We start from the raw sequence: 25,980 nt of genomic DNA, 5'->3' as shown, positions 1-25,980 counted from the left end.
TGCCTTCTTCTCCAGGACAGGTCCTCCATTTCTTTGGTCCAAGAGGAATTCCAAAATGTCCTCCATTTTGAGCATCACCACGAAGCATGCGCTGATATTTCTATTAGGCTTTTTTGCTTTCCTTTGGCAGCCGCCTCCATTTTTCTTGAATGTCCAACATTTTGCGGTGCCTTGTCCTCCTTTGCGGTGAGGACATCTGGTCAGCCTGGTGAAGGGCAATGGAGGAAGGAACCAAAAGGCCAGAATCAATTACAGAGAGGTTATGGGTCCAACGTGTTTGCTAACAGTCGGAGGCTAGCGCTCTTTAGACAAGAAAAGTGCAGAAGGATGGAAGAAGTAGCATTAATTAAATTACAAATCATTTGGCCCTGCTTTGAAACCTCCGGTTCTGCAAGGCCCTCCAGAGACCGCAGAAGCGGTGAATGGAAATTATGCACCAAGTGACGATATTCCAGAGAAATCATAATCACCAACAAGGCAGGCGTTCCTCCCGCACTGTTTTGGGTCTCACAGGAGACTTGTTAAGGCAGTAAACAGATCAAGGGAAGAGAACTGCCGAAAGGTGGGCGGCAAGGAAGTGGGGACCATGCTCTCTATTCCATTAGCAAAGCGGCAAAATAATTTGGGAAGGCAACAGTTCGAAAATCAATTTCTGTCAAGAGCGGAAAGGAAATCTGTAGGGGCGAGGGGAGACTCTGGCAAAAAAGCATTACCCAGTTTTGTCATGCAGAAGTCAAGCTCATATTTCAAGCTTTCAAAGGGGTCTGTGATTCTGTTTGAGACTTAGGTGTTAGTGAACAGACCTAGGCATGTGCAACATTGAACTGAGTCCTTTTGTCATATCTGTGATGTTACAGCGTATGGCATCTGTTGTGCAATGGTAGCCAGTGGAGTGGCTGATGTCCCATTTTCGGATGCAGCTATGTTCTGAGAATGTTCTGAGAAAAACATTCAGAATATATCAACCAGGCATTTACTATCCAAGGCCCCATACAGACAGGCCAAAATAAAGCTGCTTTGGGTCACTTTGGAGGTACGCTGCTTAAATGATGCATGCGTACTAAGAGTCTGGAAGCCGCACCAAAGCCACAATCCAGTCCTAAGGACTGGAGCACAGCTTTGGCGCAACTTCCGGACTCTTAGTATGCATGCATCATTTAAACAGCATACCTCCAAAGTGACTCGAAGCAGCTTTATTTTGGCCTGTCTGTATGGGGCCATAGTTATCATTTTTGTTGCTAAGATGAGGATCAGCTCTAGATATGTCCTAGAGATGTCAAGTCTGGCCATGGAGAGGCATGCCTTAGTTACATCTTAACTGCAGCAGGGATGTGGACAGGTTGATAGACTCAGTCAAGGATGCCAAGCCTGCCCTGAGTTTACAAGACCTGAGCTGGGCTATGGATAGGAGGATAGACTGAGTCAAGTAAGTCAAACTTGCTCTGAGGTTTCAAGACCTAAGCTGGGCTACAGATAGGTGGATAGACTAATTCAAAGGCACCAAGCCTGCCCTGAGTTTGCAAGACTTGAGTTGGACTATGGATAGGTGGATAGACTCAGTCAAGTAAGTCAAACTTGCTCTGAGTTTGCAAGACCTGAGCTGGGCTGTGGATAGGGGAATAGACTCAGTGAGCATTCACGCTCATTTTTTTGTCCTGAGAAGATGCAGATCGCCACGTTGATGCATATTGGGTTTGTTGTTCCCATTTTGTTTTGTGCTCACACATCTGTTCACGTCATTTTTAACCCTAGTGTTACTCACACATGCCGTCGTTTCGGGTTGAAGCAGAGCCGCCTCTCTTTGAAGGAAGGATACAGAGTGATCTGAATCAATTCAGAAGCTTATTCACACAGCTGACAACTTGGATCTTTCAGGAATACCTGAGGGGGAAAAACAGTATTGAATATCCCAGTTTAAGTGGGCTTTTTGCCACCACCCCACCACCCAAATGTGCATTGAGTGCATTTGGGACATGTGTGAACAACAAGGATTCAACCTGGATTCATCCTGGACTATTTTAATAGCATGAATGGGCCTCAGTCAAGGCAGCCAGGCTTGCCCTGAGTTTGCAAGGCCTAAGTTAACAGGAGGGACTTGTTCCAGGTATCCATCTGAACATTAAAAGTTTGTTGAATCTATTGGAGGGTTTGGTTTCAGCACCTTGGATTGTGCTATTAAGGTCCAAAGAAAAACCAGGAGAGGATCTACTGCCCCAGTGACCTGGGAGCTTACAGCCATTGTTGGATTTATAGTCACTCATAGGTTTGCCATAAACTGAAGTCAATTGAACAGCAATTAGCAACAACCACAAAGTGACCATCATCAGTTTTCATCATTATGACCCTCGCTTAGTCAGTAGCCGAGGAGACTCAATAGATGATCTAGGTTTATGTTCAGATTTCACATGTGATACAGATATGATACACAAGACCGAGGGGATCTGGCATCTCCATCAGAATCAATAACGGTTCCACAATGTTAAGTCAGAATTGCAGTGACACAAGGAATAAAAACAACATTACGCAGAGAGCCAGAGCTCTGAGACTGGGGAGTTAAGTAACTTGCGGCTGAAGTGACTTGGCTACGACGCAGACGGCAGGACAAATCGGAATCACTGTGGGCAGCGCAGGGAGAAAAGTAGGTCAGAATGGAGGATTAGGAAACTGGAAGGAAGAAAAGAGAGAGAGAAAACAAAGAATAGGTTTGGGTGGTGGGGAAAGAGTGAAATGCCAGATGATTGTGCTGGCACTGCCGTTGGCACACCTGGGTTGCACTCCCCACCATGTCCCACTCTTGTGCATTATAGTGGTTAGAATTGGGGTTGGACTAGGATTTGGAGGTCTGTGGGGGCACATCTGTGCAATTGCTCCAGGTCTCCATCTGGACATAAGAGCATTGTTGAACCTATTTGAGGGTTTGGTTTCAGCACCTTGGATTGTGCCTTTAAGGTCCAGAGAAAAACCAGGAGTGGATCTACTGTCCCAGTGACCTGGGAGCTTACAGCCACCGCTGGATTTCTAGTCCCCACTGAGCCAAGAAACTTACTAACCGACCTTGTGCCAGTCACTTGGTCTTTCATTCTGACCTACCTACCGCACAGGGCTGTTGTGAGGACAAAGCGGGGAGGATAATATTGTTATCAATTCACAACTGCAGCCAGAGATGCCACAGTGACCAATCCCAGAATTCCATAGCATGGAATTCCCAGAATTCTATAGCAGGGAGCCATGGCAGTTAAAGTGATGTCAAATCAGATTATTTCTGCAGTTCAGCCAGAGACTCCACAGCAACCAGTCCCAGAATTCCATAGCAGGGAGCCATGGCAGTTAAAGTGGTGTGAAACTGGATTATTTATGCAATGTGGATGCAGACAGAGACTCCACAGAGGAGCATTCCCAGAATCCCATAGCAAGGACTACTACATCTCCCATCATCTTCATTTGGGCATGTTTGGGCATGATGGAAGGCAGTTAAAGCAGTGTCAACCTGGATTATTTGTGCAGTATAGATGCAGCCAGAGAGGACCCACAGCGACGCTTGATATCTATGTGTGTGAATTGTTTGCAAGGGTCTCAATCATCATCATCATCATCATCATCATCATCACCATCACCACCACCACCATCATCATCATCCCACTCTTTCCCTAGAACTGGGACTCAGAGGGGCTTCTCAGTATTTAAAAAATCCCAATACAATTAAAAACATAGAAAAGAAGTGCATTAAAAAGGAATCCAATTATTACAACAATGTTAAGATAGCTAGCTATTAAAAGAATAAAACACATTTTGAAAAGATGAAACTGATTCAGACACTTGAAAAGGAAACAACTCCCTTGCCTTTGCCATTCAGTTCCCTTCTCTCTTGCCTTTGCCATCCAATGCACCCACTCCCTTGCCAGCCAAAGGATCCCACTCTGAGAATAAGGTTGCCCTTAGCAGCTGGCATCCAAGCCCTCCCCTTCTTACTAGGCTCCCTATATCCAAATCTGGGGGCGGCAAAGAAGGAAAGAAGGCAGGAGGGTGGGCTTCACTCATGCCACCGCATCCTGGCAGCCAGCAGAGAAGGCTGGATGGAGGAAAGCACTGGGCAGAGGAGAAGGGGAAGACAAGCAGCCATCCACCGATCTGAGAGGGGCACAGTGCCAGGCTCTGCTTGGCTCCTTGCCCCCTTCTGCTATTGCCACAACAAGCTCAAGCCCAGGGCAAGCAGCTAGCACTAGGCAAGGCATCTGATGAGAACTGCCCTCTCCATTCTGCTCCCTTGTGTGCCCCCCTCCCTGGCACCATCGGTGCCCACAGCAAGTGGAAGAAGAGGGAAGACTTTGGGAGTTGGGTGAGGGGGTGTTTCTGGCTGGCATCTGGGGACCGTGGTGGAGGGACTTTCCCCTCCCACTCCTGCCCATCCAGCCAAAGTGGGCATCGCTGGACCAGGCAGAGAGATGGGCATCTTCCCTCCCCAAAGGATGTGGTCTGCATGGGTCTGGAGGAAGTGGGCACCGCGGGGGCACTGCCAAGGGAGGAGAGGTAAGTGCTTCTTTTTTCTAGATTTTGCCTAAGACCCTCTGAGGACCAGCTGGGCTTCTCAGGGGGTGCCAGCTGACACTGCTGGCACCCCTCTGCTCCAAAACCCCAGCTGGGCAATTCAGATGTTCTTTTCATATTGTGAGCCACTCTGGGTCCTAGTTTCGGGGAAAGAGTGAGATACAAATCATCATCACCATCATCATCACTATCATTATCATCATCACCACCACCACCACCACCATTGGCACACAGCCTTCTCCTAAGGTGGTGTCCAGTTGCCTAGGGAGGATGGGAATTGTAACCCAACACCACTGGAGGGGGGTTGAGGTGAAAGGTTCTGCCTAGATTTTGGGGGTCCACAGCCCCTTGGCACTCCCATGCCAACTCCCTTCTTCGCACATGGAAATCAGCTTTCTCCCAAGGTTGTGCCCTCTTGCCTGGGGAGGATGGGAGTTGTAATCCAGCTCTAATGTAGAGAGGTTGAGGTGAAAGGTCCTGCCTGGACTTTGGGGTCCCATAATGCTCCTTGGCACCCCCATGCCAACTCCCTCCCTCACAGTTTTCTCCCAAGATGGTGCCCTGTTGCCTGGGGAGGATGAGAATTGTAATCCAACTCTACTGGAGGGGTTAAAAGGTCCTGCCTAGATTTGGAGGTCCCGGAAAGTTCCTTCCCACCTTCTGCCATCCTCAGTCCTAATTTGTCCCGTAGGAGCTCAAAGAGAGATGGTTTTGGACCAGCCAAGCCAGGGGTTTGGTACTATAAATATTAGTATTATTTGCACCTGCTCCCCAAAGAGTGTGTAGGGAATGGACAGTGTTGGCATGAAGCACTGGCACTTCAGATCAAGGCTAGCCATGCCATCCATGCCTTGGGTACCAGAGATGATGGAAAGCAACTGGCACAATTGCTAAGAGAGCATCAGAAACGAGCATTTCCTGGCCCTAGGCACCTGTATAAGAAGGCCAGCGTTAAATCCCAAGGGATGGATCCGTGGATGCTCCTAATCCTACCTTCCTAGATTATTATTGAGAAAGATGTGGGTGTCAGAGCATCCTTGAAGAAAAGAGGGCAAAGGCTTGGTCTATGGTGGTTAAGGTGGCAGCAATGTGCCCAGGGATGTGCCCAGCGAGAGGTGGCAAGGGCAGAGGTAACCGTAGGTTACCAATCTCTGCTAGGGAGGGAGGGGGGTTAAAACAAAATTAGGAATGTTACTTCTCTAGTTCCCAGCCTTTGCAGTAGTTGTTTCCCACCCCCAGAGTCTCCAAATAGAAAAATGTTTTTTTGGGATGGCTTACTCACTCTCCAGCAGGTGTGTGGGATGGCACAGCGAGGGCATAGAATAGATCCTCATGATGCTCTTATGCTCTCCTCCTCCTCACTTTGTTGGCCTTCATGGAGAAGCCAAGGAGATAGCAGCAGGAGGAGGAAAATCAGATTTCAAAGTAGCATTAGATATGGGTGTCTTTTCTCGACCTATCTATCCAATTGTGTTTACGTATAAATAGGTACAGTAATAGATACTGGTATGGATATATGTAATATGTATTATTGTGAGTCAGTGTGGTGTAGTGGTCTGAGTGTTGGACTGTGACTCTGGAGACCAGGGTTCGATTTCCAGGTTGGTCATGAAACCCTCTTGGTGATCTTGGGCAAGTCACACTCTCTCAGCCTCAAGGGAAGGCAATGGCAAACCTCCTCTGAACAAATCTGGCCAAGAAAGCCCAGTGACTAGCTTGGCTTAGGGTTGCCGTAAGTCGGAAACCAACTTGAAGGCACACAACAACAACAATTGCATGTATATCCCTCTGTGTGTCTGTTTGTGTGGATGGATGGATGGATGGATGGATGGATAACAGACAGATAGCAGAGCCTGTGTGGTTTAGTTATTGGGGTGTCTCTGGAAGCCCAAGGTTCAAATTTGTGCTTGAATACTGAAACCCACTGGGTTGCCTTGGGCAAGTCATATTTTCTCAGCCTCCAAGGAAGGCAAACTCTCCGAACAAATCTTTTGATGAAAACCCCATGATAACTTTGCCTTAGGGCTGCCATGGATAAAAACAACTTGAAGGCGCACAACAAGAATGGCAATATTGTGTGTGTGTATATATACACCAGGGTGCTAAAATAACTGTAAGCTGCCTTGCAACGTGTTTTTAGGGCAAAAGGTTGGCTATAAATAAAGGGCATGGTGATAAAGAGTGTTGGTGTGGTGTAGTGGTTTGAGCACTGGACTCCGACTCCAGAGACTGGGGTTCGAATTGTCGTTCTCTTCCCAAACTAGCCATCTGAGTGCTTCTTGGAAGCACACAAACAGGGCAGGAATTAAAGAAAGGTCCCTGGTTTTCTGGATTTGTTCCCTGCTTCTTAGCATCTGGCATTTGGAGATAGACTGCTTTAGCACATGGAAGTTCCTGCTACCTTTGCCAACTCTGTGACCTGCCCTTCTCTAGATATGTTGGCCATGCTGGCTAGGGATGATGGAGGTTGTAGTCTAAGATGTTTGGGAGAACATAGGTCAGGGATGGTTTAACCTATTATGGGTCACCATCATGACAACAACTCTTGGCAAACCGTTCTATTATGAATTTGGCTAATCTCATTTTTCAAGCCTTTGAAGAGAGGGCTCCTCCTCAAGACAGTGAATGGCATCTCATAATGATGGATTACAGGAAGGACTTTCTTCACCCGTCGTTGAAAAACGTTACAGATTCCAACCAGATGGCTTTCGCAGGTTTAGAAATATGTAAGGTTCAGACATCAGAGCTGACATCTATCTGCCACCCGTTTCCATTGCCAGAGCCTGGAAACGCTACATTTTGGGATTGTAGCTCACAGAATTCCCATGCCATTGGGGGGGGGGGGGATTCTGGGAGCAGCAATCTATAAAAGTAACTTTTCCATGCTCAGATAGGAACACTAGGTTTCTACACTAGTACAGTTCATGCATGGTGCACAGTTAGTGTGAAAGAATTAAGCTGTCTTGGCCTGAGCTCTTCGGTACAATTTGCACAAATTTGAGCCAGTGTTGCATGGTTTTAGTCTCAGCTAAAGCTTAACACAGGAGGGGAGAACCTATGGAGGACCTCCAGAGGTTGTTGGACTGCAGCTCCCATCATCCTTAATTATTGGACTTCCTGACTGGAGCTGATGGACATTGTAGTTCAACAGCATCTGATGAATATCTTAGTTGCAGTGTTGGTTATAACCCCCCAAATACTGTAATAACTAACTGACCAAACCTCTGCTCCTGTGGATAAAAACAATCTACATTTGTACAGGACCTCTTCACATACTCCATTATGTAATGAGTGAATATGGTGAACTGGAGTTCAAAGGCGTCCACATGAATGCATTAGAGATCTCTGTTGGCTGCATAGCCCTAGCGGAGGAGAGCATAGTGTGCAGAAAACCCAGGTTTATGGCAATGCAATGTGTGAATGGCACTCACCTTTTACAAACCCACACTGGATTCCCAGGTTGACCTCAGACTGGTTTGAGAATCGAGGTTTAAATGCCATCCCAGATCCTTGAATCCTATGTTTGGTTATTAGTCTTATATTGGCTCTCTTGCCAGCAACAGGCGATGAAAGAAAGAGATGCATGTGCCGGCATGTGCTTTGCTGTTTGTTTTTTAATGGCATATTTCTCATGTTTCCTTGGTATTTCTTTTCCTGTTAGACAACAGCCCTCTATCATTCTGTATCAAAGGGCGAGATTCAGAAATGCAGTAAACACCGAAGGAATCTGTGGTGATGCTGGATAAAAAGGGAGAGAAATTAAAACGGTGAACAAACCCAGAAATTGAACTATCATATATTTAAAAAGGAGGAAGGAAGGAAGGATCGCATGCTCTTTCATGGATATAAACCCACTTCTCTGGATGCACCGCATCTGTGAAAAGAAAACTCAATAGTCTTAAAGGTGCTGCCATATTCCTTCCTACCTTCTTATCTTTCTTTCATTTTCTGTCTGTCTGTCTTTCTTTATTTTTGCATGGCTTTTAATTCTGCATGCGCTTTTGTGGATATAAACCTACTTCTTTGGGTGCACCATCTGCAAAAACTCATTAGTCTTAAAGATACTGCCATTTTCCTTCCTTCCTTCCTTCCTTCCTTCCTTCCTTCCTTCCTTCCTTCCATCTTTCTCTCATTTTCTGCCTGTCTGCCTCTTTCTTTTTTATTTTTGCATGGTTTTTAATTTTGCATGGGCTTTTGTGGATATAAACCCACCTCTTCGGATGCACTGCATCCATAGAAATGGGTTTATACCCACGAAAGCTCATGCAGAAATAAAAACCAGGTGTTGCCATATCCTCCCCCCTTCCTTTCTATGCTTCAAGAGAGTTTAATGCCTAATGCAGTTACTTCTTGGGAAACTGTCATATATTTAATCTTCTAGGAAAGAGAGTTGCTATGACTCACAAAACCCACACCCAAACCTCTCTTTCGCACCTACACACGCCAGCCTGCAAGGTGGGCACAGTGCGTCCTTGTTGGCACATACCAACTGAGAGCCATCAAGCAGGTTGGAGCCCATCGTGTTGTGATCAGGTCTTATCAGGGGTTTAACTCCCCTCCTACGCCCCTGTTTTTAGAATCCCACACAGGCAGCAAAAGCAGATGGTGCATCCAGACCCCGAGTGTGGTTTTGCCTACATATTGGTGAATCACCATTTGTGCGAGCCAATTTTATCCCCGTTGCAATAACTCCAAGGGTGGGCTGCATGGCACATGATGCTTGCTCTGAAGAGACAGCTTGGTCCACGTACAAAACACGTGTGCATTTGTAGAAAGTCACACAGGGAGGACCGAACTTGGGATAGGAAATATATATAACTCTCCATAATTATTAATTCCCTGGTTGAAAAAAAGAGGCGTCCCAAGAGCTGTGAAACCTAACAGACCATTGAGAATGCTGTAAAGTTTGCTGCTGGGATCCAAAGTCCCAAAGTATTGAGAAGGTATTATTTTGCAGAGAAACATATGTATTTTTAACCAAAAATATTTGTACAGAAAATGAGTTCCCCGTGTAGAAAAACATACAAGAAACCTGTCTTTGACACAGAACGATGCTACAAGGGGGATATTAGAAGCGACAACCCACAACAGTGTTGTTAAGCCTCATAGCTTAAGCATCAGCCACAGTTGCACAGACTGTGGCTATGCAATAAAAAGAAAACCCACTATGTCTAATGAGTAAAATGTAGAGACCCGGCATTTTCAAGACGGTGCGCTCATCCTGAGATTCCTTCCTCTTGCCCTGAGAATTGGAAGAGAAGGGCGAAACCCTGAAACTCAGGGCCAGAGCCTGAGATTTGGCAACTCTGGATTCAGATTGACGCAACAGACTTCACTCACATTCAGGCTGCCTTCTTTAAATGCCATAGCCTCCATCCCGTTGCAATCCACACGCTCAGGAGATGCATCCTCACTGCAGAAATAATCTAGTTTGATGCCACTTTAACTGTCATGGCTCCGCGCTATGGAATTCTGGAAATTGTAGCAAAGCTCTAGTGCCCCAACAAAACTACAATTTCCCAAATTCCACAGCATGGAGCCATGGCAGTAAAAGTGGCATCAAACTAGATTATTCCTGCAGTGTGGATGTAATGCAAAGAGCATCTCCTGAGCGCCTTGATGTTTCCAAATGCAAAGGCGTGGGTGTCTGGATCGCTCGGGCTGAAACTGGGAAAGAAGATGAAAAGCACCACGAGAGGCTTTTCTTTTTTAGTTTCCCAACCTATGCTTTGGAGAAAACAGTGGTGAATCATGAGAGTGCGCTGGCAAACACCATCTGAGCGCATGCAGGGCCCCTGTCTCCAGAGACTCATTTGCCTCCCCTTCCTCCCCTGCCATGAATTTCAGGCCCTATATAATTCCCAAGAGAGCAAAGCAGAACTGAGATGCAAAGATGCTGTGATTTCATTTGACTGGGTTCAGAATCAAGCACATGGAGGCAGTGGTGCAACAATAAGGTGAAGCACAGAAATGTGGTCGGGGCTCTGAGTTCTACTCCTACCTCTGCAATGGAAGTGGTGTCCCATGGTTAGTGTAGTGATTCCCAAACTTTGGCCCTCCAGGTGTTTTGGACTTCAACTCCCAGAAGGCCCAGCCAGTTGGGCCGACAGTCAGGAATTCTGAGATCTGAAGTCCTAAACATTGGCAAGACCAAGGTTTGGAAAACCCTGGGTTAGTGCAACATACTGTATTGTTTGTAACAGCTCTGTATTGTGGTGTAGTAGAGCCAGCATGGTGTGAGCACTGGACTAAGACTCTGGAGACCAGGGTTTGAATTCCCACTCAGCCATGGAAAACCAGGATAAACAAGCCCCACTCTTTCAGCCTCAGAGGAGGGCAATGGCAAACCCTCTCTGAACAAATCTTGCCAAGAAAACTCCATGATAGGCTCCCCTTAGGGTCATAAGTCAAAAATGACTTGAAGGCATACAACAACAGTGTGTGCCATCAAGCCAGGTTGATTTCAGATAGTGCCCCAAAGATCTAGTGGGTTCCAGGTTGCTGATCCTTCCTCCGCCCGTACTAGCAAAACTGTGATGCACTGCAGGATTGACAGCCCCCAGTGAATGCTGTCCAACAGGGATGCAGCATCTACATTCCAATGCGCATTCCAATGCGCATGCAACTGGGCGCTTTAGGAGTTAAGGAGAGATGGCCTTTGATTCACCCTCCCTAGTGCCATTTTACACACAGAGAGACAGAATTCAGATCTATTTTAAAACACACTTTCTTCCTCCGCCTCCTCTCTTGGATGTGTGTTTGTGGGAGCTCACAGCGGTTGTTGTTTTTCATGGGGATATCTTTGTGTCTCCTATAACACTCACAAGTAAGACTGTGCCGTCTTGTCTGAAGAGGAGGGAGAGGGAAATATGGATGGATGGATGGATGGATGGATGGATGGATGGACGGACAGACGGACAGTCGGTCGGTCCTTGGTATCCACTGGTGTTTGGTTCCAGGACCACAAAATCTGTGGATGTTCAAGTCCCACTAAATATATTGGCATAGTAAAATGGTGCCCCATTTATAAAATGACAAAATCAAGGTTTGCTTTTGGGAATATATATTTTTTAGAGAGAGAGAGAGAGAGAGAGAGAGAGAGAGATGAAAGAAAGAAGACCTAACAGAATGTATAACACAAGAAAATGAGAAGCCAGGTTGATGAAGTGGAGACAAATAAGGCACCAGAAGCGAGTTTGGAGACATGGAAGATGTGAAGTCATTTATGCGCCAAGGCTACCGGTAGCTATAACAACTACAAAATGATTTCCAATTTTTTTAAAAGATAAAATAGATTTGCCATTCAATGGATTGCAGCGGCGTATAAGCCATAAGAAACAATCCATCAATTGTGCATTCAGACGCTGCCCATTTTCGACATTTCTTTTTAATGGCTCAACAAGCGCATGGAAACAGTGCACTGCTCATAATTCTGTTAGCACGACAGGTTACAGGCTGGAGCCAGCTCCACTTCATTAAACCCGCAGGGGTTTATTCACACAAGCCAAACGCTATGATTCCACTTTACCTACTATGAATTCCATACCTTCCAGCTGTCCCAAATTGATAAGGACAGCCCTGATTTATGCTCTGTTGTCCCACTTTTTCAGCTACCTTGAAAATGTCCCAATTGCTCTCTCTCCCTCCCACTTGTCTTGCCCTTCCCTGTAGACCTAGGCAAAAGCAAACTGCTGCAGCCTATGCCAGTTTGTGTGTTCTTCGCCATTAGTAATTTTGGCCATTTTTATCACACTCTGATGTTCCTTGGCCATACATGTCCTGGCTTTCACCTGTGAAATGTTGGAGAGCATGAGTTCCATCCTATGAAATCCGGATTGAGCCACTACAGTGCTCTTGTTGAGAATACTATACATCCCTCCATAAACTCCAAATCCTACCATTCCATAGGATGGAACCATGGCAGTTAAAGTGGAATAAAAGCACTGTAATTGTGTAGTGAGAATGGGCCCCTGGTTTTATCCCCAGCCCATTACAATACCAGTGGTTGATTTCAATACTGTATAGTGTGAGTCTGTTTAGAAGCCCTCCTCTGCCATTTTGATGCCCTTCATTGCTAATCCAAGATCCCCGGCTCTGTTTGCCATCTCCAAGGGAAAATAGATATTTTTTGAGTCTGGTTCTGCTTAGAATTTGGGAACACCTGTTCCTGACAGCAAACAGACCCTGTTCTTGCACACACAAAAACACCCTTTTGAACACAAAATGAGCAATCTCATCCCAAAAGAGAGCATTTTAGTTCCGTCTCACGCCTTACGAACTTAAGACCTTTTGAAAACCCTGGTATTTCAAGCAATGCAGAAATAACTAGGAAACCACCAGACCGGCACTGTCTGATCCTATCCTGTTTTCCATTCACAGCACAACCAGCCCCTAAAATGGGGCAGAGTAAGGCGGTTGCTTCAGGCGGCATCTTTGTGGTGTCATTATATGGGCACCAGAGAGTTATTTAACGTGCTATTTATTGGATTTTAGAGAATGCAAGAGGCGCTCGAAGCATCTTTTGCTGGCCGTCTCAGAATAAAGCATGCATGTGGTGCTATGCATCATAACTTGGGGCAGGTGCCATTTGAGACTGTGCAAAATAAATTGTGTGGATGATGGTGGTGGTGATGATGATGATTTTTACTCACACAATACCTCCAACGTTTCACATATGAAAACTGGGACATGTGCAAACAAGCAACATCAGAATGTGGTCAAGACAGAAAAAGGTGTTCATGAGGAAGAACACACAACCAAGGAGAGGCTGCCGCAGTTTGATTTTGCCTGATTCGACTGGGAAGAGAGAGATTCAATTTCCACTTCTCTTTCCCTGCCACCCCCAGAGTTAACTGAATCCAAACTACTTTTGGACTTCGTACACTCTTTGCAGAAAACTGAAGCAAAGTGAGCATAACTAGGAAACATGGGAGGCAGAGGAAGAAATCAGGATATTTTTAAAAGCAACTTTTCCAGCATCCTCTCCTTGTGCCATGCAGCCACAACTACTGCCCAACAGTGGCCGCATCTGCACTGCAGAAGCAATGCAGTTTGACATCACTTTACCTGCCATGGCTCAGTGCTCTGGGGTTTGTAGTTTTGGGAGCGATTTCATCTCTCTTGGGCCACAACTATGAATAACAGGATTCCATAGGATGTAGCCGCAACAGTGATAGCAGTGCCAAAGTGCATCATTTTTGCAGCCGCTATCTGCAGCGTTGGCTGCCATTAGTCAGTGGCTGTGGGTAAAAGCAGTGAACTCTGCACATGCTTACAAGTGGGAAGCTAAGTGCTCTAATCAAACTGTTTATGCCTGGAAGAGGTTAAAACCAGAGTTCTCTCTATATTTTAAACACCTCCTCCTGCATATGCAACTTAAATAGGCTTTAGAAAGGCCAGTTTTAATGTAATGCCCTTTGAAATTTGCATAGATTTAAGAGAATGAACAGCTTATGCAAGGGAGCTACCTTAAGGGGCTTCAAGAGAGGCTGAGCATTTTTTGGAAAATCTAGCACAGAGACAATAACAGGCGATCAGTGAGATCCTGGTTAGATCAGTCCATGGTTCCGCAGGTCCTGCGCTCCTTCGCACATGTCCAGACACTCCTGGCAAGCAGGGATGACGCAGGTTCCCAAGGGAGACGTGTCAGCGGTAATTGACTGATCGTTTGTGCAAGTCAAATAAAAGAGAGATGTTATTAAATATCGGCAGAATAAACCTCCACCCCTTTACATACACACACACACACACACACGATGCTGGAGAACAGTTCCATTTGCTACCCTGCAAAGATTGGGATTTATAGACTTATTTACACCTGCTTAGTACTTTTTCTCTTGGGATAAAAGAGCATTGACTTTTGAGTCACATGGAGTCCTTGGACAGACAAAGAGCATGGAAGGTGCTTGAAGAAACAAGTTGAAGGCACACAATAACAACAACAACAACAACAACAACTCACTATTGCAGCTGTTTTTTTACAAGGTCTTAGTTTCTCTCTCCTCCTTCCACTTTCCCTCTTTGTCTTCAGCTTCATTTGCTACAAACTAAGCGCAAAGGTAGTTTGTGCTCAGTGCAACAAGGGGAGAGGAAGGGACCAACAAACTACCATTCCCAGAATTCCATACCATGGAGCCAAGGCCATTAAGGTGGGATCAAACCGGAGTATTTCTGCAGCGTGGATGCAATGCAAGGAGCACACATTTCCAAATGCAGTGGCATGCGTTGATGGATCAACTCTCCCCTGCCACTTTTTAGTTTGCATTCAGTTAATTCAACTAAGGAGAGAGGAGAAGAGGCAGATTTTTGCTCAGGCAAAAGCAAACTGCTGCAGCCTCTCCTAGCTTGTGTGTTCTTCTGCGTTAATAACCTCTCCCATCTCAACCACACTCTAATGATGCTTGGCCACACATGTCCCAGTTTTCATCTGTGAAATGTTGGAGGATATATAGCTATGTTGGTTGGGAAATTCTGGGGCTGCCATCCAACAAAACTGGAGAACCCAGGAATGGGGAGGTCTGTTTTAAAATCTTTTCAGAGCTCCTAGGAGTGGACCAGCCTTGCAAAAAAAAAAATACCAAAGGCTCTTCAACCAAAGATACCTAAATTGTGTTGGCATCTGAGAAGATTGAATTTTTAATGGGCTCTCATCATGTCAACCGATTTCCAAAGACAAAATAATACAAGACGCAAGCTTGTTGAAAGGTTGGTGGCACCAGGATCCATTTTGTGGTTCATCCTTTATAGCAAACACAGGAGGGCAATATGGTGCTTTTAAACCCAGAGGTTTTGGGCTGCAACTCCCATTGTCCCCAACATATAGACTGGAGGAACCAGAACTACTGTGGTCCAACATGTTGGGTTTAACCCATGTCAAACTGGAAGTCTGACCAATTTTCTCTATGATCTTCTTGGAAGACTGACAAGGGATGAAATCTGGTTCATTCCCTCCAGCTGACTGTAGAAGAAAGCAAGAGCAATGGTTTAGATGAGATCAGATTGGACTAGATTAGACTTTAATTGGCCGATTGCCTTTCTGCAAAGAAAACTGTTTGGAAGGCCGGCTCACAATATCCAAAGTCAACAAGGATAAAAGCAATATGTGGATTCTTGGTTTTTGGTTAAGGCATGTCAATAACAGCATCAAACAATAGATTTCAAAATAACAACAGAGGTATTTCCACAATGTTTCATAATAATTCATCAAAAGCCATTTTGAGAAAAACCTGCCCCCACGTTTTGCATAGTTATTAAATCCAACCAAACAAAGGCACAATTGAAAACCAGCCCAGTAAATGATAGCTTTTCAACAATCAAAAAAAGGAAAGAAAAAAACAACCAGCAACCTCATTTACACACAGCGAGACTCACAATGTTGTCGTCCTACTGACACATAATGGTGAAAAGCCACAAGGAATATACAGTGGGTCCTTGGCATCGGCTGGGGTTTGGATCCAGGATTCCTGGTGGATACCAAAATCCATGGATGCTCAAGTCGCATTAAATACAATGGCATAGTAAAATGGTGTCCCTTACATTATAAGATGGCAAAACCAAGGTTTGCTTTTTGGAATTTATATATTTAAAAAACATTTTCAAGGCATGGATGCTTGAATCTATGGATAAAGAATCTCTGGATATGGAGGGCCAACTGTACATGGCATCATCTCTGGCCTCGCCAACCATTCTTTCTTTTGCCACATGCAACTGTACCTCACTTAGCAAAGGGTGCATCTACACTGTAGAAATAATGCAGTTTGATACCACAACACCCACTAGCCATGCTGGCTGGGGAGTTGTCTGGGCTTCGTAGTTCAAATAAGCAACTTTTCTAAGCTGTGAACTAAGGGCCCGAATAAACAGGCCAAAATAAAGCTGCTTTGGGTCACTTTGGAGGTATTCTGTTTAAATGCTGCATGCGTCCTAAGAGGCTGGAAGCTGTGCCAAAGCCATGCTCCAGTCCTAGAGTGGCTTTGGCGCGGCTTCCGGACTCTTAGGACACATCCATCATTTAAACAGCATTACCTCCAAAGTGACCCGAAGCAGTTTTATTTTGGCCTCTCTGCATGAGGTCTAAGTCAGGGGTAGGCAACCTTTTTGAGCTGGGGGCCGGGTTGCCGTCCCTCAGACAACTGGGGGGGGGCGAAGCCAAAAAAATAAATAATTAAATAAATAAATAAATAAATAAATATATAAATAAACCAGGACAAATATAGGACAAAATTTTCAAATGGAATACACATTTTTTTTAAATGGAGGACACGCGAAAAAAATTGCTGATTTTTAAAAAAATGCTAATATAAATGCATGTTTCTGACAATTGCCTCCCAAAGGCCCCGGCGGCAATCGGCGGCAGGACCAGGCTGGGGCCGGTCCCAAGGCCTCGCCGGGCCGCATCCGGCCCGCGGGCCGCAGGTTGCCTACCCCTGGTCTAAGTTATACAAGCCATTTTTAAAAAAAAGAAAACCATGAGAAGCTGCATAGCAAATCAACCTCTCCAGGTGCACATTGATGCACATGTGTGCATGTGACCTACCAATGTCGACTCCCAACAATTCAAGAGATTGCTCTGAAGTTCCACTGAATGCGTCCGCGAAATGCACGAACCGCTGCACGTGTTCGCTTCATCTCTCTGTCCCCGACAAGGAAACCCCAGGTGGTTGCACCACATTTCATGCTCCATGGGTTTCCGAGTTGGTGGAATCTTTGACCGGAATTAAAAAGCCCCCAAATGTCTGTTCTCGTCTGGTGACTGCAATTGCATTATGGCGGCGTGCCATAGAGGGCCAACCTCTGTTCCGTTTCGCTTAACCGCTACAGGGTTTGCATAAAGGTTGAGGAAAGCAATGGGATGGGAAGGAGACATCAGGAGGAGACACCAGCCGATTCTAATGAGCCATGGCAAGCAGACAGATGGGCCTCCTTCACCTCCAGCTCTACTCTCCAAATCTCCCCTATTTTAAATTCTATTTATTATTAAACTCTGTCTCTCATTGGGTTTTTTAGGGGTTTTCAGGCTATGTGGCCACAATTTGTTCTTATCTTCCCATTGTTATGCATTCAAATCCCTCCTCTTCTCCCGTATGCATTCAAATCCCCCCTCTTCTCCCGTCTTTATTTCTTATAGGATTGAGTTTATCTGCCTTAATGGTTTCTTCTATTTGCCTGCATCCTTCATTGCTTTTCTACCTCTCCCTTTAGCACGACAATACTTTCCATGTCTGGTTGTACGTTTTTTCAACTTTATCTACTGTTTTACCAATGTTTCATACCTAAGCTCCTGTATCGTATCTCTGTATATATCCAGATATAGATATCGCATTAACTGTTAGTCTATACTCTATGGCTTTATAGTCCATTAAAGTTTGCACCGCTAATTCTCCCTGTTTTTCTCTCCAATAGATTCTCATCTCTTCCCAGTCTTCTCCGCATTTCTTTGTTATTCTGAGTCTGCTTTAACTGCTATAGTTTCATCCCATAAAATCCTGGGGTTTGTGGTTTGGTGGGATGCTTAGAAGTTAATAGTGCACAGATCTCCGAACTGCAACATTAGTGCTCTCTCTAGCAAAGATGTGTACTGCATTAGGACTACAAATCCCACTGTTATCTAGGATGGGATCCTAGACATCAAAGTGGTATCAAAGTGCTATAATGGATGTGGTATGAATAGGTCACAGAATTCCTCGTTCTGGTCAGATGCACTTTTAAAATGTAACCATTATATCCAAATTCGCATCATTCAATGCAGATTAGTCTGGAAGCATTTTGTGAAAATAATGATCCACTTTTTTCCTGCAAAGCGTGTGGCAAAGGATTTTCTCTCCAGTATTTCCACTTTTCATCTAGGGTTCCCATTCTAAATTCACCAGATGCTGTGCCTAAAGGATCAAGGCTTAATTGAAGCCCAAATACCTGTTTGCATTTTAGCTTTTTCTTTTATAAGCAAGCCAAACATTTCATTGCAACACGATAAACATATAGACTGACAGCATCAAGGTATTTCTTGTACTAGTACATACCCTGGTTGTCAGTACATTTATTTTTCTACTCTCTACGTTCATGTACTTTAGCAGTGGCAAACCAAGCTATGGGGCCCTCCAAATGTGGCTGGACTCCAACTCCCGTCATCCCCACAGACAATGGATAGAGCGATGGGAGTTGCAGTCCAACAACAGATGGAGGTGGTTACTGCTCAATTGCGCATATACTGCAACAAAATATGTTAATTTAGTCCTAGTATATGAAACCCCAAATTCTTGCTGAACATCTTTCCAAGAAAACCCCGGGACTTAGGGTCAGTGTGGCAGTTTTGAGCATTGGACTGGAGACCAGAGTTCGAATCTCAGCTCAGCCATGAGAACCCACTGAGTGACCATGTGGCAGTCACACACTCTCAACCTCAGAGGATGGCAATGACAAACCCCCTCTGAAGAAACTTGCCAAGAAACCCCCATGAGAGGTTCACCTTAGGGTCAGTGTGTGTTTTAAGTGTTGGACTATGACTCTGGAGACCAGGGTTCGAATCCTAGCTCAGCCATGGGAACCCACCTTGGGCCAGTCACACTCTCTCAACCCCAGAGGATGGCAAGGGCAAGCCCCCTCTTAAGAAACTTGACAAGAAAACCCCTTAGGGTCTCCGTATGTTGGAAACACCAACACACATATCCCTCAATAGGAGTGTACAGTATTTGTCTCTCCCTTTGTCAAGCTGAATCTCTCTCTTCGCTTTGCTTCTGAACAGGGCTACCTCCGCTTGGCTTTTCCAGGGCCATCTGAGGATTCACACACAGAATCTCCTGATTAAGTGGGCAATGATCTGTAAGCCATGATGTGGAGAAGGGAAAGAGACTTTCCCCAGGGAATCACTGAAGTGGCAGCCTCTTTGGGGAGGAAAGCCAAGCATCATGACTCACTTCCAGCTTCTTCTCTGCCCCAACCAATGAATGCTCTGAGGTGGGGGGAATGAGATGTCCTTTCTTAGGGCTTTGCCGGAGGGAAGGTGGCTTGGAAGTCACTGAGAGAAACTGGGGGAGGCGGAGGTGGAAGGAAAAAAATAAAGTTGCCTGTCTTAAAGGAGTTCAGTATCACAAGCGCTCAGAGAGCATGACTATGGCTGCAGCCGCACTGCAGAAATAATGTGGTTTGACATTGCTTTAACTGCCATGGCTCAATGCTATGGATTTTGTAGTTTAATGAGGGCACCAGACCTCTAGAGAAAGCTAAATAGCTTCCCAAGCTACAGATTTCCAGATTCCATAGCATTGAGCCATAGCAGTTAAAGCAGTGTCAAGCTGCATTGTTTCTGCAGGACAGATGCGGCCCACGGCTGGAAAAAAAGAAAAGGACTCTTAAGGAGAAATCGACTCTACATTTATTGTGAAGTCAAAGGCTTTCATGGCCAGCATCCAAAGTTTTTTTAGGGTTTTTTGGGCTATGTGGCCATGTTCTAGAAGAGTTTATTCCTGATGTTTCGCCAGCATCTGTGGCTGGCGTCTTCAGAGAGATGCCAGCCACAGATGCTGGTGAAACATCAGGAATAAACTCTTCTAAAACATGGCCGCATAGCCCAAAAAATCCACATTTATTCTTATATGATATGAGCTTCTCACCTGAGTTTTAAGGTCTTCAGGAAAGGCCCTTCTTTCAGTCTTGCCATCCTCCGCAACACCAGGTTTTCCAAATAGCAACAAGAGACAGTTGAAAGTCATGACAATGCAGAAATAACAACTAGAAGTAGCTTTTAACAAGTTCGAGTTCTACCTAAATGCCTAAAATTGATTTCCAATAACTCAGCCATGCGTTTCTCTGTAACAATGGTTTGCATTCCCTAAAATTGTTCGTAATTTTTTTGCATTCCTAAATTATATGATCCCCACTTTTTTGCCTTTCTGAAGAGCTCAAAAAGACAGGTTGGGCTGGTTTGTTTTGTTTTTGCGTCTTGACCAGTCCATATAAAAGGAAAAGCTTTCTAACCCTCAAATGGGGGATGTCCCTTAAAATAAGGGACATGATTTCCAGACCTCAAATAATGGGCACCCCTTGTATTAAAATACAACTGGCAACCCTACATCCCTGACATAGACACATTTGGTAAGGTCTCAAGAAAGGGTCTTGTTGGTGGTGACACCAAGATGGTGGAACTCCCTTCTTCGCCTTACTGTCTTTGCCAGTAACCAAAGACTTTTAAATGTAAATCTTTCTGGCAAATGACTGGCTGCTAAGAAGGGATATGGGTATTATGTGAGGAGTGGGACACATGAAGGCATTGCCCCTTCCAATAAAAATTCTGCCTTCCTTTTTAAAGCAATTGCAACAATAGAAATTTGGGGACCGAAGAAAAATTCCATGGTGAGGGCAATGCCCTCATTTGGCACCCTCCCCATAGCTACAATCTGGAGCTGTACATTAAATGCTTTAAATCTGGTGCTGGTTTTCATCCAATAAGTCTATTTGAGTGTATTTTTCGTATCGTATTTTGTCACATCTGTAAAGTCAGATTGGTGTAGTGGTTTGAGCATGTAGACCAGGGCTCAATTCCCCGCTTGGCCAGGAAAACCCATTGGGTGACCTTGGGCCAGTCGCACACTCTCAGCCCCAGAGAAACCCATGATAGGTTTGACTTTGGGTAATCATAAGTCGGAGACAATGTGATGGCGCACAACAGGAGTTGTAATTTAATGCCCTCATTTTGTTTACCCTTTGTTGATTTCCTTGTTTTAACTTCTCCCCAAGGTAACTAAAGTGAAAGAACAGCCCAGACTTACTGAAATCAACAGAGAAGAATTCGTCCCATTCTTCCAGGAGGCAGGATGGAGAACGTTCATGAGCTACAGCATCCTCTCCTGGCCAAGCCTTCTGGGAAGCTGGTGATTCATGGTAGGATGCTAAACCAATCCAGTCCCCAGAAACACTCCGGATTGCTGTCTTGCCATGTGCCACCTAGTTTTCCTTGGCTGCAGCCAGGCTCCGCAGTCCTTTCCCATCAGCTCTTGGATCCCAGTAGCCTGCAGAGGACAGTTGAGCCCTACTGTACCCCGGAACCGACGCTGTACCCCGAGCTGTGGAAATCGAGCAATCCCCAAGGATGGAAGAAGAAAGATTACATTGAAACTGCCTTTGGAGATAGCAAGGAGGCCGGTGAGCTGCCCAGGAAAGTGGCTCTGGAAAAAGACATTCATACCGTCTGCTACGAAGTGGGTGACACCGAGTTACCGGACCTGGAGGTAAAAAGTGGATGCTGGGGAAAGAGGTTTTCACTCTTGCTCCAAGGCAAGGACTCAGAAAAGTTCCTTTTTTGGACTACAACTCCCAGAGGTTCCCAACCAGCAAGGCCAGTGAGAGCTGTAGTCCACAAAGGGAACCTTTTGAACTCTCTCCGCTGATCGCTGTCCTCTTGCGGAAACTACCTTCAAGCTATGTGTATAAGGTGTATATGGAACATAAATGGGTTTTGTGTTTAGGCTTGGATATCAACTCCAAAATATCTCCTTATGTATGTATATGTAAATACAGGTATTCCAACATCGGGGGGGGGGGAGCCAAATCCAAACACTTCTGCTCCCAAGCATTTCAGAGAAATGAGATTCAACCTGTAGTTGGTGAATGTATGTTTCTGCCCATGAAAAATCTTCACCACCTGATTTCTACAGATCAAGTCTCTGTTGCATAACAGAGTCCCTTTTGGATCCAGCTAGTCCCATATTCTCCAAAGCCAGCTGCAAAGCAGATGCCTCTAAGGAACCCTGCCTTGAAGCAGCAGATGAATGCAAAAGCTTCTTCCTGCTTGTCTTCAGCAGCAATTGGTACAAAGTCAGGCTGCTTCTGATCCTGAAAGTAGCATATTGTGCTCATTGTGACTGATACAGCCACTGATAGCTTTACCCTCCATGAATTTGTCCTCCTCCTTTAAAAACCATCTGGACTTGAATGACATAAACAGAAGTGCTTTTTCTTTCCTTTCTGACCAGCTGACATCTGCAGAGGAGGAAAATCTCCTATAATGCAAAGACCTCCAAGCCTTGCAATCCATCTCTGGGATCTGCACAGAGATGGATTGCAGCCCATTGCAAATACCCTATTACTGTGGGCTGGTGCTCAATGGAAAACGATGGGTTGACTGCCTTGACTGCAACAGAAGCCCACAGGTAGCACATGAGGGCAACAGTCATCTGTCACTGTCATCCACACAACAACAAAACCTGATAGCCAACACCACACCTTGAGGTCATGGAAATGGAGGAGAAGGAGTGGGGGGCTGACCCTCATCAAAGATAAGGCAGGGAACAGTCCTCATCCTACCCTAGCAATGATCTGGCAAAATTAGACCACCAAGACTCCTATGTACAGTAGTTAAGCGTACACTGGAATTATCAATCAGAAGTGTGCTAAATGACCAAACACTGGGAAATATTAAGGTAGTGATTGTTGTTGAGTCCTCCCTGGAGTAATAAAGACTGCCTGCAATGTGTCCTGTCCCCACTAACTTGGGAGTAAGCTACACTGAACACATTAATGGCACTTCCAAGTACACCTTGTGCTTGCAAGAGCCTTCGTATTGAAGGATGCTTCAATGATAATTGATGGGGAAAATCACTTGCCCTCCTTCTGTGAGTAGTCAAAATTAGTAACAACCCGCCTGCCAATGTTGAGTTTCGGGGGGAGCACTTTAAAACAGGTCCAAAGTCCCTACTGAAGGTGGCCAGATTCCATAAACTCACAGTTGTGTTCTGAACGCCTTCCTTTTACCGGTTGATTTTTTTTTCCTATGAAGGCAGATAGCAAGCCCTTTTTCTCCCTGTTCTGTCCCCAGAATGACTCTTCCAGCGACAGCGACACAGAAAGCGAAAGCAGTTTCTCCATGCTGCTGCCTCAGGACTACCTAGGCTTGGCTGTTTTCTCCATGTTATGTTGCTTCTGGCCATTGGGCATCGCTGCCTTCTATCTGTCCCAAAAGGTAGGTTCTTGCTGAGGAGGAGGGAAAAAGAAAAAGTTATGAGGGCAAAATCGTGGTTGAGTGGAAGGAGATGGAATCACAAAGGAGAGAGATCAAATCTCCCCACAAAAATGTTCTATCTGGAAATTGTTGTCTCACAAAGTGGAGAGACTGGGGACAGAGGCCATAAGAGAGCCCTATGCAGCAGGCCTAAAGAGCCACAGGTTAGCACCTAGGCCAGGGGTAGGCAACCTGCGGCCCGGCAAGGCCTTGGGACCGGCCCCAGCCTGGTCCTGCCGCCGATTGCTGCCGGAGCCTTTGGCCTCTCGCTTGAGGGCGTGGGGCCTTTGGCCTATCAGGAGGAGGCAGGCGAGGGGGGGCAAGTGGCAGGCAAGGGGGGACAAGCGGTGGGCAAGGGGGGCAATTGTCTATAGAAGCCTCCGAAACATGCATTTATATTTTAAAAAATTTAAAAATCAGCAAAAATTTTTGTGTGTCCTCCCTTTTTTAAAGAAAAAGTGTCCTCCATTTGAAATTTTTGTCCTACATTTGTCCTGGTTTATTTATCCGTTTAACTTTTTAAAAATTATTTAATTATTTATTTTTTTGGGCTTCGGCCCCTCAGTTGTCTGAGGGACAGCAACCCGGCCCCCGGCTCAAAAAGGTTGCCTACCCCTGACCTAGGCAGATCGTATGTGACAGGATACAGTGGCTTATAACAAGGGATTTATTTATTTTTAAAATCCATTTTGTTTTCCACCCTCCATTTGCTCAAAAAGGTCTTGTATTTGCTCAGTATTCCTGCAAGATATGTTAGCCTCAGAAGAACTTGGGGCAGAATTCAAAGATATAGCCATGTTAGTCTGCAGAATCAGTATGTAGAGAGAGCACCTTTGAGACTAACTGAGATAAAGAAGTTGGCAGCATAAGCTTTCGTAGAATAAAAAGTCTAAAGTCTACTTCCTCAGTACTACTAACTCATATGCATCTGAGGAAGAGTAGACTGAAGTCTACAAAAGCTCATGCTACCAACCTCTGTTTCAAGAACTTGGGGGTTAGTTACACTGTGAAAATAATCCAGGATGAATCCGGGTTAAATCTCTGCTGTTCACATGCATCTTGAATGCACCTGATTAAGTTGGGAGGGGCTGCCTAAAACCCCATGTAATCCAGGATAATCGATATCGGGGTTCCCCCTGAGTTTTTAACATGGGTAGTGTGAATATGTAGGGGAACTATTGATCAGCCCCCAGAACTTCTTCCACAGTCAGTTTCTTAAGAAATAGCCATGACCACTCCAATTCTTCCTAGAATTTAAGGAAGAACTTCTAGCTGGGAGGGAGTGTGAACACTTGCTTTTAAGAACTTACTAATTTGCTGCCTCTCTTTGGCCTCTTTCTCTCCTCGCAGACCAACAAGGCATCAGCCAAAGGGGACTACCCAAGAGCATGGACAGCTTCCCGCCAGACCTTTGCGTTGGCTGTCCTCTCCATCATCCTTGGCATCTGTACCTACATTGGCGCCGTGGTGGCTCTGATCGCCTATTTGTCCAACAAGGCACCCACCTAGACCGTCCTACCCCCTGGAGACATACCATCCCCACTTTCCCCCATCAGTGTTGAAAACTAGGGAACGGGAATTGGACACGAAGCTCATTGGCACGTTTCCTGACATGGTTTTCGTCAAAACAACCCCTTTGTCTCAAGACTCGGCAACCCCTTGAACCAAAATGGGGCCAGTTGTGAATTGGGTTGCAATAGGCAAGAAAACTGGGCTGGGGGATGGGAAAGGTATGGGCACAGAGGGTGGCGAACAAGGGAGGCAAAGACCACCAGGTCTATATCAAGCAGTCTCCCTGGAATCTTTCCTTTCCAGGCAATGGATGCCAAATGGGGCAGCATTTCTCCAGGCAATCTTGCTGAAACAAATCCATTCATCCAGGTTGGATGTGTAACAGAATTCTTGGGACTTTTGAGTATCTCGGATGTGCTGCTTCCAGTGTAAGGAGCGAGGAGGGACGTTGCCTATGGACAAAATGGACACTCCAGCCCCGAACCCTCTCTCAAGTCCTTGTGTGTCTTTGTTTTATACAGAGCCCCATGCTCATTGTGGTCAAGAGATCCAAGGCTCATGCACACACTCCTGCCCTCAATAAAACTGCCCTTGCACTCTGCCTCCTGCCTCAGTTGCTTGCCACACAGGAGTAATTTCTCTTAATTTTGAATGAAAAGGAAGTGGGGCCAGAACGCATTCATGTGAATTCGCCAGTTCAGCAAATTTATGTGAATTCGAATTGCGTTCGAACTGACTTCGCATTGCCTGAAAATAGCTTGCCATTGCCCAAAATTGCGTGTGATCACCTCTCACACAATCACGTAAAACCCCGATTGCGTTCGGACTGACTTCTCATTGCCCGAAATTGCGTGTGGTAGTCTATCACATAACAACTTCCAATTTCCCTTGTCTGCTAACGTCCACAGAGACACACATAGTAAGATTTCAGG

At 45.5% G+C, this 25,980-nt stretch overlaps 1 protein-coding gene and 1 long non-coding RNA gene across 3 annotated transcripts; one reads left to right on the top strand and one right to left on the bottom strand.

Moving 5' to 3' along the window:
- LOC121917596 lies at positions 1-21,292 on the bottom strand. 2 transcript variants are annotated; one of them, XR_006101067.1, is made up of 7 exons: positions 20,154-21,292; positions 14,013-14,204; positions 7,977-8,283; positions 5,828-5,916; positions 2,524-2,664; positions 1,763-1,881; positions 1-205 (listed from the first exon to the last, which is right to left on the bottom strand). It is a non-coding gene; the product is annotated as an uncharacterized LOC121917596 (long non-coding RNA). The 2 variants fall into 2 exon arrangements; XR_006101066.1 differs by lacking the exon at positions 14,013-14,204 and having other exon boundaries at positions 1,763-2,664.
- A 61-nt stretch (positions 21,293-21,353) lies between these two features.
- Positions 21,354-25,649, top strand: LOC121917595 (transmembrane protein 91-like). The gene is made up of 3 exons (XM_042443683.1): positions 21,354-21,767; positions 23,354-23,497; positions 24,887-25,649. Exons 1-3 carry the CDS (start codon positions 21,354-21,356, stop codon positions 25,043-25,045), a joined length of 717 nt encoding a protein of 238 aa, XP_042299617.1. The 3' UTR covers positions 25,046-25,649.
- The last annotated feature ends 331 nt before the right edge of the window (positions 25,650-25,980 follow it).

Source organism: Sceloporus undulatus, unplaced genomic scaffold (assembly GCF_019175285.1).
Source record: "Sceloporus undulatus isolate JIND9_A2432 ecotype Alabama unplaced genomic scaffold, SceUnd_v1.1 scaffold_24, whole genome shotgun sequence".
In the NCBI taxonomy this organism is placed as follows: domain Eukaryota; kingdom Metazoa; phylum Chordata; class Lepidosauria; order Squamata; family Phrynosomatidae; genus Sceloporus; species Sceloporus undulatus.
Note: the sequence above shows the minus strand (reverse complement) of the source record. Positions and strands in the feature narration are given on the sequence as shown.

What these genes read in the sequence shown, in the direction of transcription:
- LOC121917595 (XM_042443683.1), top strand. Translation starts at nt 21,354, where the DNA reads ATGGAGAACGTTCATGAGCTACAGCATCCTCTCCTGGCCAAGCCTTCT. An exon ending in CCGAGTTACCGGACCTGGAG is followed by an intron (nt 21,768 to 23,353) that starts GTAAAAAGTGGA and finishes TTCTGTCCCCAG; the next exon opens with AATGACTCTTCCAGCGACAG. An exon ending in CCTTCTATCTGTCCCAAAAG is followed by an intron (nt 23,498 to 24,886) that starts GTAGGTTCTTGC and finishes CTCTCCTCGCAG; the next exon opens with ACCAACAAGGCATCAGCCAA.